The sequence below is a fragment of the Podarcis gaigeae genome, assembly GCF_964106915.1.
Source record: "Podarcis gaigeae genome assembly, chromosome: 1".
NCBI classification, from domain to species: Eukaryota; Metazoa; Chordata; class Lepidosauria; order Squamata; family Lacertidae; genus Podarcis; species Podarcis gaigeae.
In genome coordinates this window covers 93682905-93695662 of record NC_139678.1, presented here as the reverse complement: position 1 = coordinate 93695662, position 12758 = coordinate 93682905, and the positions used below count along the sequence as shown (strand labels likewise).

Here is a 12758-nt window from a genome sequence, read left to right as displayed (position 1 = left end):
TCACATTAATCTGAACAGTAAGACTGTAGTCGTTATGAACGACTATAATCTGGGAATTAAATCCCATTGGAAGCAGTCTGGTTTATTTACTTCTGAGTAAAATATATACAGGATTGGGTTTTTAAGACTTTTTGAATTTTCCACACCTATGGCTAGGGCACGTAGCAAACTCTCCCAGATGAGAATATACAATAGCAGCCGCCATCCTGTATTTCTTTGCTATAAGCAAACATATAAGGATAACTCTTGCTTGCCTAGAAAGAATTACATTCCATTTCTAGACTATTCGACACGATCTCTTTCCAGCAATCCGAGAGAAAGAAAAGTACTGCAAAACTCAGGCAGCACGGAAGAAAAACCGCCTACGCCTGTTCCTCTGAAATAAATCCGAACTGGGTTGTTACTGTTTTTTCCTTCTCCAGAGGGACTATAAATCCTGATTTAGGAACAAGCCCTATCCGCCTTGCAGCTGCTTCATGGGAAAAGAGTAAGGAAAAGTAATGATGGAAGAAAAGGTGAAGGGGCGCTGAAGGAAGAACGACGAAGCAGCATCCTTTAAGAAATTTAAGCGTGGCGCGGCGGGGAACAGTCAGCCCGCGTTGCTTTGGGGAGCCTGAGGAGAAGAGGAGGAACTGGGCAGCGAGCAGCCGAGGCGCCTCCAGAGGTGGCGCTGAAGAGGGAGGCCTCCCTCGAGAGAAGGGAAGCTGCTCCACGGAGGCAGGGCGGGCGGGGTGTGTGTGTGAGATGAAAGAAGCAGCCCGCTGACGGACAGGCGGGACGAAGCAAAGCAGGTGAGCTGCCGGGTGGAGGAAGGAAGAGGCGCTGGGCGGCCTCTCCCTCTCCTCCTCCTCCAGGCTTGGCCGCCATTTTGGGAGGGAGAGTCCGTTGCGAGCGGAGTAACGGTCTGGGAGAGCCGCGCAGGTATCTGAGGGAGAGGGAGGGAGGAGGACAGAGTCGCTGTAACTCGTCGTGCCCCGCCCCGCCATTTTATCTCCTTCTCCTCCTTCGCCTGGGTTGGAGTTGTTTGTAGCGCTACGGGCCCGTCGCCCATAGATACAGGTCTTCGCCACTGTCCCCAGGAAAAAGGCCTCGCCTTCGGGATGACTCCGTGGGGTGGGAGGAAGGGGGAGGCCCTGTCACCAGCCGACACGATGGTTGGCCCGTCTCTTCCTCGCCCCCTCAATTCCAGCCCATCTACCCACCTCCTCCACCCCTTTACTGTATGTATCTTTCAACTTCCCCGGCCTAGATAAATCCGTGTAAAATCATTGAAAGCAGCAGACCGTTTGTTTGGCTCTGCCTTTATTACTCCGGATTAACAACCGCCACCCCTTGCTTACTCACATCGACTACCTGTGGCTGGAGTTCTCGCTTCGACTATAAAGAGGGGAGGGGGGCTGTGATTCATCCATTTGCTGATTTAAAAAGGCACCAGGGAGTTAATCTGGATTACCTGACCATTTCTGTTCCTCTTTGTACACATATGCCCTAGAGACAAACTGCATTGCCCTTAGAAAGCGGGTTCAAGGACACAAACACTATTCATGGCTCTCTTGACCCACTGTAACAACCCTTCCCTAAACTACGAACAACTTTTTTTTCTTTTACTCTGTGAGTGGAAGGATGAATGGTGGTGAACCCACCTCTCCTAGTTATTTCAGATTAATCCAGGAATAAAGAAGCATCCTCTTGCAAAGGTAATGCACACTTAGATATACATCCAACCTTACTTGGCCTGAGCCACCAAATGCAGCACATAGAGAAAGCCTGGTGATGCTTCTTCTGATACCTCTGGTGACCCTTCCATTGAAGAATCTAGAATGCTATAAATGTAGATTGAGACATATTCTCCACATGCTTTTGGTATTTGAATTTGTGGCATGGACAGGGTTTTCTCACCTCATTCCTTGAATGTTGTTGTTGGCAACATCTGTCTGCCTCTGGAGACAATGGAAGAATGCGCCTTTGGGGGTGAAGTCAAACGCTTGGAGAGTTACTGTGGCTGTAGAGTTGCTGCAGTTGGGGCAGATGAAGGAGTCAGGATATGCTATGGCATATGCACCATGGCATTTTTTCTCTCTATGCACCTCCCAGCGGTCCTCAGACGTAAATAATGGTGTAAAACAGGTCTGTGTGTTCTCACCCCCAACTCTCTTTGGCATATTCTTGTCCCTGGTGCTCTCATTCCTTGAAGACTGCTCAGAAATGGCAGTGAGCATAGATTGTTGCAGCCTTTCTCAGTGTGAATTGCTGGCAGGTGGGACCACTTCCAGTTGGTTCTGGGCAAATCACATGGGCTGCCTGTGAGCTTCCAGGCCTAATTTAAGGGCTGCGGCTTTCTTTTTAAAAGCCTGGGATATCTTGGTGAGCAGCTCTCCCGCACTTATTATAATCCAGAGGTTCCTTGAAAGGGCTGAAAATATTAAAATCCACTAGTCAAACAGTGATGGTGTAGAATAGAACTATTAAACAAAATTGTAGTGGATGGAGATAGAGATTGGCACAATAAGCTGGCAATTACTGACATTTTCTATTGATGTCTAATCAATATCATTGCAGCAGGGAGTTTCATAGTTCAGCTTTTCTCACACTAAGTAGAGACATTGACCCTGGTGAAACAGTCTCTACATTTTAGGCAGCATTTGCTGATCCTAAGGCTCTGAAGAGGATCATATATATAATATATATCCTTCCTCTTTCCTCACTCATGCTTCTCAAATGTATTTTCCTCATCTCCAGTTGTTTCTTGTACCCATCTCCTTCACTTGTACCCTCTTCACATTCATTCCTCCTACCTCTTTTTACATTCTTTTTTCCCTATAACTGCTTCTGTCTCCTATCTCCTCCTCCTATTCCTATTTTATTATTGCTCTTTAAAAATGTAGGCATTTTATCTCTGATTTTCTTCAGGGTCTCCTCTTCAGTCTTGATTTCACACAGTGTAATACTGGATAGTTGCTTTTTTATCCTCCAGTTGCTTTTTTATCCTCCAGGAACAAAAGATGGAGAAACGCAGTTAGGATAAAATAATATGAGGCAGCAGTATCAGTGGTTTTGATTGACAGGGAGTTTGCTTAATCGGAATTTCTCTTTAATTCTTAGATTTCAGTGTCTAGTCACACACAGGTGACATTATGACATCACTGGTCTATTTTTCCAGCACTCTTATCAGTCTGTAGCTGCTAGGTTTTCACTTGCTTGCCTGCCTAGCTTTATTGATATCTCCATTGTTGTCTGGCAGCTTCCAGGTAAGAGTTTAATTGCTTGCTGTTCTGTGCAGGTGGATATCCCATATGTGTATGTGCATAGATGACTTCTCAAATAATGTTCCAAATAAGCAACCTGTCTTTAAAGCTAATTGAGATTGCCACAGTCCCCCCCACCCCAAAGCCATGTTTTAAAGTGGGTTTGCAAAAAGTCCCAGTTCGGTTCCTGGCATCTCCTGATACCAGGGCTAAAGAAGTCCTGGTGTCAGTCCTGGTGTCAGTCCAATAGGCCATACTGGGTTATTTATGTTAAGTCTCAATATGGGACGCGGGTGGTGCTGTGGGTTAAACCACAGAGCCTAGGACTTGCCAATCAGAAGGTTGGTGGCTTGAATCCCCGCGACGGGGTGAGCGCCCGTTGCTCAGTCCCTGCTCCTGCCAACCTAGCAGTTCGAAAGCACATCAAAGTGCAAGTAGATAAATAGGTACCGCTCCGGCAGGAAGGTAAATGGCATTTCCGTGCGCTGCTCTGGTTCGCCAGAAGTGACTTAGTCATGCTGGCCATATTACCCAGAAGCTGTACACTGGCTCCCTAGGCCAATAAAGCGAGATGAGCGCCACAACCCCAGAGTTGGCCACGACTGGACCTAATGGTCAGGGGTCCCTTTACCTTTACCTTTAAGTCTCAATATAAAGCATCACTTATCACTACATGTTCAACACTTGGGAGAGCTGTCAACCCAATCCAGAGCAATGATGTAACTCAGGTTTGTTTATAGCCATCACTTTGTAGTTTGTGTTGCGTAGATACCTTCTTGCAAAACTGTCCTTTCAGGCCATCTCTTTGCTCCAAATTGTTAAAATACAACTGTCTAGAGTCTAGACAGTATGTTTGTAAAAGTCATTGAGGGCCAATAACATAGTTGCAAAGCTGATGTAACTTGAAACATTATGAATAACTAGCAAATAAAAACTTGAGCTGTGTACACGCTAATCCATTTGTAGGACAAAAATGTGGCTTTTCTCAATCTTGAATTGTTCATGCTGGTCCTCAGCATGTTGCTTTCAATATAGATCAATTCTAGATCTTGTGATCCACAAGAATGGGTGTGGTTATTGTTATGCATTAGAAGATTCTTCCCATGATTAGGTTATTCACACTTTTTCTTCCCTGAACAAGTCTCGGGTGAATGATGAATGAAATGTTAATAGTGATCTTTACACAGTATATGCCTATTCACAAGATTACAGTGGTACCTCGGGTTAAGAACTTAATTTGTTCCAGAGGTCTGTTCTTAACCTGAAACTGTTATCAACCTGAAGCACCGCTTTAGCTAATGGGGCCTCCTGCTGCCGCTGCGTCGCCACTGCATGATTTCTGTTTTCATCCTGAAGCAAAGTTCTTAACCCAAGGTAATATTTCTGGGTTAGCGGAGTCTGTAACCTGAAGCATATGTAACCCGAAGCATATGTAACCCGAGGTACCACTGTATTGGGCATGTGTGGGTACACCTCCCATTGTCAGGACCATGTACATCTGTTTTCACTGGTCACACTGCAGGATAATGCGGAAACAATCTACAATGATCTTTTATTATTTTTGGTATGAATTCTGTTTCTTAATTAGCACTTTTCAGGAGCAAAAATATATCCAATAGATCTAGACTGTGTGCAGACTATATAGAAAAAGCAATTACTCAGTCTTCAGTTATTCTAGAAAGAAGTGTTGCATACACAGCCCTAGTAAAACAATCTAGTACTTTATAAGCCTGTAGATCTAAGTGATTTATATTTGCCACTACTTTGTGCACTGCCACGATGGACCGATTTATTACATTATATTTAACAGTGTTTAATCCTATAAGAATCCTAACCATAGTGTTTAAACAAGATGAAAACTGGGAAAGGATTTCTTCCTAATAAACATGGAGTTATAGTTTTCAACATCTCTTTGCTGCTGCTATTGTTCTGCTTTTTCTTTTCTTGCTGCTAAATGGATTAAAGCCTGTTTTGATTGCTATGGCATCCCGTGATGAGAGTACTGACTATGAAGATGATGTAAGGTAAAAAGTAATCTGTGCTGTAAGAGGTCTGGGAAAGCCTTCCCAGATGTTAATAGTGATAGGATTTGTGCTATCTATATAGTTTAAATACCGGTAGTAGGCTTACTGTAATATGCATATAAGATGAGTTACCGGTAATTTGAGATGCAAACAGAATTTTAACTTGAGCTGTGCTTTCATTCTTTATATTTTAAGTTGCAAATACTGGCCAAGAAAACTATAAAAAGCACTATTTCATCTAGAATTATACTTGATGATTTGATAAAGTTGATAGTCTTTACTTGGACTTAGCTATTTTAACTCAAGTACAATTTACTCATTCCACATGCCTATTTTATACTTTGTTTTTCATTTTTAAATTTTTGTCTGTTATATTTATAATGCATATAAAATGAAATAATTTTAAAAAATATGAAAAAGCACTATTTCTGGGTTTACTACTAACCTTGATTACAGTGACACAGATAACAATTGGAGCCGGTTCAAAAAGTTGATTTATTTAAGGGGATCTATTTGATAAAGGAAAGCATTATTTAAATAGTTTTGGGTGCAATGCACTTCGACTTTTAATGCAGTAGAGATGTCTACTAGTGGAAGAGGGGAGACAATGTTTCTGATTTCCCCCTGCAAACCACCATGCCACCTTGCACACTGTTTTGGAGAGTTATCCAACTCTAAGGAGCTGGTTTTCAGGAGGCTGGAGGATGATCAACAAAATTGCCTCCTTATGTCCCCTATTAGTGTATGTCTGTGTTAGATCAAAAGCCTTTCTAGAGTCCAAAGGTCCAAAATAGGGTCCAATCCTATTTGTATTTGTCGAAGTAAATGCCCACAAAAAAAAAATTAGTTCAGGCTGTCTTGTGATCTGAGTATTGTTCCATTTCTAATATAATTTGATTATTGTTGTGTTCCTTGTAGCTTAGAATTTGGGTGAGGAGGTAAAGACTACCTAAATAAAAACAACACTACAGGATTAAGGCACCAATTGATAGGTTTTCAAGGGCAAGTGGAATGTAGCCTTTAGTATCCCTCTTTCCAAAGAGGTCTCACAAAACCTGAGGACAATATTTGGAAGCTGTTCAGAAGCAGACTTAAGAATAAAGATCTGCTTGGGGTATGGAGTATACATGTGCAGATTTTTGTACATACCTAAAGGGGGTATCTGAATTGTGGACTACTTATTAATCAGTTGTATTTAAACATATATTCTTGCAGCTACCTGGACAGAATGACGGACCTAGTGGCTATCTGGGAAGTAGGTTTAAGTGATGGCATCCACAAAATTGAATTTGAACATGGGACCACCTCAGGAAAACGTGTTGTGTATGTGGATGGAAAGGTAGGATTCTTACATGAAAAGCACACAGTATGAAAAACAAACAGTGAGTTTTTTTATATCAGTAAACCTAGTTAACCTGGTTTACCAAACAATAGTCCTTAAGAGGTTATTTTCTGTGAAGTTTGTTAGATTAAATGTATGTCACTGATCTGTAATGTGGATTTAAAGTCTTGGTCTAAAATCTAAAACATGTAGTGGAAAAGCACTCGGTTTTTCTGCAGAAGATATTCTACTTTTCTTAAAATATTAGCAGTGATAGCAATAGTGCATTAGCTCCTTGGAAAGGACAGCCCCTCACACTCCTGGGCTCTTCCTCCTTCTGCATTTGCTTTTCCCCCGGAACAAATGGAAGTGTACTGTGATGTTTCCTTCTGTTAGAGATCCTGGAAATTGAACTACAACTCATATAATCTCCAGCCGTGGCCAAAAATTATGGGGGTTGCAGTTCCATTCAGTTTTTATTATATGAAGTAGAAGGAGGCATTGCAACATAAATGCTGGTTATGTCTCTTTTATTTGGGGAAGAAAATCAAGCAATGGGGAAAGAGGGAAGAGGCAAGGAAGTCTGTCCAATCCAAGGAGTTGCTGCTACCATCTTGCTTGGCCCCTAATGTAAATCTTTGCTCTGGGATGGGCAGCTGGTGAATGGATATGTTCACATATAGAATCAGGACAAGACGTCCACTCAACATGGGCTGTGCTTCCTGCTTTGATTCTTCTAACAGAAACTGAGCAGGAGACTTTGACTTTCTGGATGCCCCTATTCCTGTGATATCCCTAGTAATAAGTATATGCAGAGCTCCAGCAATAGAGCTGTTCTCTGACACATGCCTATCTGTTCTGCCAGGATGTGGTTTTCCATATGATATGAGAAAGAAAGCTTAGGCTTTGCTGAAAATCCAAACAATATCATGGTGAAACTTCTACCATAAGGAAAAAGGCCTTAAGGCCTTATCACCATAGTTCTCTTGGTATGTAAAAGTCCATGCATACTTGTCTGAAAGTGCAGTCATTTCCCCCTTTAAATTTTAATAGCAACACCCAAAAAATAAAAGAGATGGGCAGTGATCTGTGGTACAATGTATGTACTTTGCTTTAGCTGGTTTTGCAGTATCATTTTGCTTGCATATATACATGTTTTCTGTAATCTGTATAGATCCAAACACAGGTTAAAAAAATTTTCAAAAATGATTTCTAAGCAATAGGTGAGACAGTCCTCATGGAAAGTTTCCTTCCCTATCTGCCTCTGCTGTGAATTTTTCTGCCATTGCAAACTGCCAAATGCTTATCAAACCATCTCCCCAGCACAAAATCCTCCTTGCTTTTCCAGTAATGAGCAGGTTTTTTTGTAAGCCGCTATTAGGAGATGAACTATTATACCAGCAATTTTCTCTACCCCATAAATGACAGCAAGGCCAATCTTGAATCCATATTGGCCTCCTGTTGCATTTATACCAGAGACTGCCTGCCAACACTTCTTTTCCCATGAGAATTCCCACCATAAATGTGTTAAGTGACATTCTGTCTAAACGTAGGGCAACATGCCCCTATTAATGTGATATAGGTGTACAAGGGCTAGGTGCCATCCGTGAATTAGCTTTGGCATTAGGTCCCTTTAGCATTGATAATAATAATGATTATTATTTATTAAATTTGTTAGTTGCTTTTATCTTGCCTAAGACAACCCAAAGCAGCTTACAAGCAAACAAAAATGCCCACATAGATACAATGGTACCTCGGGTTAAGTTCTTAATTCGTTCTGGAGGTCTGTTCTTAACCTGAAACTGTTCTTAACCTGAAACACCACTTTAGCTAATAGGGCCTCCTGCTGCTGCCGCTGTTCTGATGCTGAAGTAAAGTTCTTAACCTTGAAGCACTCTTTCTGGGTTAGCGGAGTGTGTAACCTGAAGCATATGTAACCTGAAGCGTAGGTAACCCGAGGTACCACTGTACATTAAAACCAAGGTGGGGCAGGGGGGACAAAGCAAAACGGTACTTCCTGGTGTGTGTCAAAATACCTCATCCAGTTGCTCTGTTGTATTACCTTCCCTTGTAATGTAACACTTTTATTAAACTGAAATGTGTACTTGAGATCAAGCTTTCTTTTTATGATGTAAACAAACAGAAAGCTATGTGATGTTTCCTTTTTTCAGTACTGAAGCAAATATATATGTTGACATCAGTGCTATTTTTTTCTCTTCAGGAAATAATGAGAAAAGAATGGATGTTCAAATTAGTGGGGAAAGAGACATTTACTGTCGGAACATCTAAAACAAAGGCTACTATTAACATTGATGCTGTTAGTGGCTTTGCGTATGAATATACCTTGGAAATTAATGGCAAGAGCCTCACAAAATACATGGAGAACAGGTCAAAAACAACAAGTACTTGGATATTACACTTGGATTGTACAGATTACAGGGTTGTATTAGGTAGGTTATTCTTACATAGTTCCATGTTTGCCTTTTGTATGGTCCCATATATTCCCATATATTTTGTTTAGTCATGCTGTGGTGCCGTTCCAAGAGCACTGATTTTTGTTGTGACTCCTTTATTTGAAACAAACTATAAAACAAATATCTCATTGGAGCCTGATCCTGGAGAGCTCTGAGTATCATTAGAACCTCCTGGGAATTAGTGAAGGGCCTTTTTGATATGGAAAAAAAATATGAACACTTCAGTATGTTTTAGTAATCTGAGTTAGTGATCATTTTACCATTGGCTTGTTTATTAGTGGCACTGGATGACATTTGCATGTTATGCTAAATTGGATTACAGTGGTACCTCGGGTTAAGTACTTAATTTGTTCCGGAGGTCCGTACTTAACCTGAAACTTTTCTTAACCTGAAGCACCACTTTAGTTAATGGGGCCTCCTGCTGCTGCCGTGCTGCCGGAGCACAATTTCTGTTCTCATCCTGAAGCAAAGTTCTTAACCTGAAGCACTATTTCTGGGTTAGTGGAGTCTGTAACCTGAAGCGTATGTAACCCAAGGTACCACTGTACTTTCAAAGTTCTCTCCTTCCCCAACCAACTGATTTAAACTCTGACCCATTGTTCCATATTTATTTCTTAATGCGTACTGAAGATGAAGAAGATTATATACTCAATCACAGTTATGGTTACAGTTACTCCCCCCCTTTGATTAATTTGGAAATCTTATTGACTTTTTACTTCTTTATTTCTCAAAAGCCAGTAAACATATATTTAAAAAATAATAATTCTTCCTGCCATGCAACATCAGGAGAAGGGAGAGCACACAAGCCCCAATGCTTGTCTCAATATTCTTAACTCTCTTTAAAGTATGCTCTGCACCATCTAACCTGTTCAAGGGCATAGCTAGCATTTACAGAGATCTGGGAATGCTACTAACCCATGCTCTGGTAGAAGAAAAAAATGACACCCTCACACCTGTATTTCCCTGCCCCCTACAAGCACTATGAGAACCCTGAACATTACATCCCATATTTTCTCTTTACAAAACACACTGAGGTGAGATTAGTTGGTGGCAACCCCATAGGTAGATTAACACACCCCTTGTTAGGCTCCAACATGTCAATTAGGAAGAAAAACCTCATGTTATCAGAATCTTACTGGCTTGGACTGTGGCTGTACAAAGCATTGTCTTCATCACTCTAGCTAAGGTGCAAAACTACACTTGATTTGGGCTCATCCACACTTTTGCTTCACCTGTACTTTGATCATATTGTGTACTAATTGGTTCCCCTGCAACTGAGAGTTTTTATCATTGTCCCACAGTTGTGCCTTGCAAAAATCTGATGTTACCCATTGAATCAGCTATGCACAGAAAATCTCAAGGGAGATTTTGCTTAACTGTGGTTCAGTTCAGTGGATAAGATTGGATTTTCACAAGACACAGGCATGGAACAGCAAGAAAGAGTGTGTTGAGAATTTAAAATCGCCTGTCTTTGTGCTTTTGGACACTTCCTGGGTGGTGATTTAAAAAAATAAAAGATGTATGCAGCATAATAAAATCAACAAGCTGGAAGGCTGGAACAAAAACACTAAAGAGAATGCCTACTGGGATGAAAGGGAAAGACCAAAGTTGCTCCTCATATACAGATTCAAATACATGCAGGTGTGGATTACTGTGGTCTAATTTGAATGGAGAAGAAATGAATTCATAGCTAAATAATGGCTGAAATTGTGGACAAGCCTTAAATCAAAATTAAATATAAGATACAAAATGGGAAGCCTTGGTCTGGACATATCTGACATGCATACGTTATAGTAAATAGTTTTTAATATAAGAAAATGTTATGATTAAGTGACAGTCCTTTTATTTGTTTTAACAGAAAAAGACACAATGGATGTCTGGTGCAATGGTAAAAAAGTGGAAACGGCGGTATGTAATCATAGATATTCTAAAATGAAAAATTTTAAATTAAAATGGACTAAAGTTACAATTAAGAGATGCATATTCAATGTTATCCGCACCCCCTCCATAAGTGAAAAATTTGAACTTGGTTTAAATACCCCTAAAAGCAAGGAAATGTACACTTGACCAGTTCCTTCTTTCATATAATTGTAGAGTTGGAAGGGACCTCAGGCTCAGCTACTTCAACCCCCTCCTGTGCAGAAATCTCAGCTAAAACATCCAGAACAAATGGCCATCCAGACTCTGTTTAAAAACCTCTAAGGAAGGATAGTCCATCATCTTCCCAAGGAGTCCATTCCAGGGTTGACTGAAAGACTTTTAAATGAGGGAACGATTTTAAAAGCTACTCACTTATAGAATGGTATTTAAGTGTTTTGAAGTGTTATTCAAACATAGGAAAAATTTATTATCTTGTCTTTGTGACATAGACTACACATTAGGCCACCAGTGTGTGATAAATTTCCTCCATAGGAAATGGAAAAATTAAACAGTTCATTCACTTTGGAATTTATAAAACTTGGGAACAGAGCATTGGTCAGCAATGTAACCTTTAAAATCTAACCAATTTCATGACAGTCTAAGCTCGGTGCTGCTCTATGAAGTGCATTGTGATGATTTTGAATATGTTTGCCTATGTATCAGAACCTGTGGCCCTCCTGATGGAGCTGAACTACAATTCCCATCAACCTCAGCTCACCTGGGCATTGATCAGGGAGCTGTATGGGAGTTGTAATTCAGTAACATCTGGAGGGTTACAGGTTAGCCACCCTTACTTTTAGAACAATCTTTTGGTGGTTAATGAACAATTAGAGTATTTGAATACATTTGATCACCTGTTCAACATTTATTTTTCCTTTTTTGTACCAGGGAGAATTTGTAGATGATGGGACAGAAACACATTTCAGTATTGGAAAGCATAACTGTTGCATTAAAGCTGTCAGCAGTGGGAAAAGAAGAGAAGGAATTCTTCATATGCTTGTTGTAGACGATGAAGAAATCACAGCACCTTTGTAATCGCTTTCCATTATTCTGACTATTGCAGATACAAAGATCAGGGATTTTCAATTGCTGTGGTACTTGATTACTTTAATATATACTTTAATATATACTTCATGGTATATTCAGTTTGTGCTGTTCTTATTTTCTAGCTGCTGTATATGAAATTTATTGAAGGACCAAATGAGAATATGATGTCTTTTTTGTAAAAAGAATTTATATATTAGAACACTAAAGAGGAACTTTGACCAATGTAGAAATTGTTTACATGGAAAATTTTAATAAGTGCAGAATAAAACACAGTAGTGAAATTTGTTCATTTAAATGTTAGAATGTCATATTCTTTTTATATCCTCTTTAAAATAAGTGTGTTGCGTCCTCAGAAAACTGGAATGTATAACTAATGAAGTGTTTTCTTTCAGTAAGCCTTTTTACAACTTTGCTTATCAATAATACTTGAACCATGTCTGCATGGGTTGCCTTTTTCCTGCAGCTTTCTGCTGAGCACAGGTGCCCAGCTATGACCTGCTCTGGGAGCCCCATGTGTCTCTCCCATGTATAGATCCAGCCAGTCCTTCTCTTTACTGGTACCCCATGTACTTCCAGCCTGAGCACATGGGCCTAGTGAGTAGTGAGTGATGTGGCTACATCTACATATGGGAGGCACAAACGCCACTCATATATAGCAGGTTATAGTGGGGCACTTGCAGCAAGGAAAAGTAGTCCATTGAGCTGAATGATCTGCTCCCATGCATGC

At 40.6% G+C, this 12758-nt stretch overlaps 1 protein-coding gene across 5 annotated transcripts; it reads left to right on the top strand.

Annotated features, from left to right (window-relative positions):
* The first annotated feature begins 651 nt into the window (after window positions 1-651).
* FAIM (Fas apoptotic inhibitory molecule) lies at window positions 652-12326 on the top strand. Of its 5 annotated transcripts, none has more exons than XM_083715033.1 (5): window positions 652-791; window positions 6485-6608; window positions 8812-9040; window positions 10923-10972; window positions 11873-12326. In XM_083715033.1, exons 2-5 carry the CDS (start codon window positions 6498-6500, stop codon window positions 12017-12019), a joined length of 537 nt encoding a protein of 178 aa, XP_083571159.1. In that variant the 5' UTR covers window positions 652-791; window positions 6485-6497; the 3' UTR covers window positions 12020-12326. The 5 variants fall into 5 exon arrangements, with proteins under 5 accessions (XP_083571159.1, XP_083571157.1, XP_083571158.1 ...); XM_083715031.1 differs by lacking the exon at window positions 652-791 and adding an exon at window positions 793-921; XM_083715032.1 differs by lacking the exon at window positions 652-791 and adding an exon at window positions 933-1697.
* The last annotated feature ends 432 nt before the right edge of the window (window positions 12327-12758 follow it).

What these genes read in the sequence shown, in the direction of transcription:
- FAIM (XM_083715030.1), top strand. Translation starts at nt 5,226, where the DNA reads ATGGCATCCCGTGATGAGAGTACTGACTATGAAGATGATGTAAG. An exon ending in GACTATGAAGATGATGTAAG is followed by an intron (nt 5,270 to 6,484) that starts GTAAAAAGTAAT and finishes ATATTCTTGCAG; the next exon opens with CTACCTGGACAGAATGACGG. An exon ending in AGATTACAGGGTTGTATTAG is followed by an intron (nt 9,041 to 10,922) that starts GTAGGTTATTCT and finishes TTGTTTTAACAG; the next exon opens with AAAAAGACACAATGGATGTC.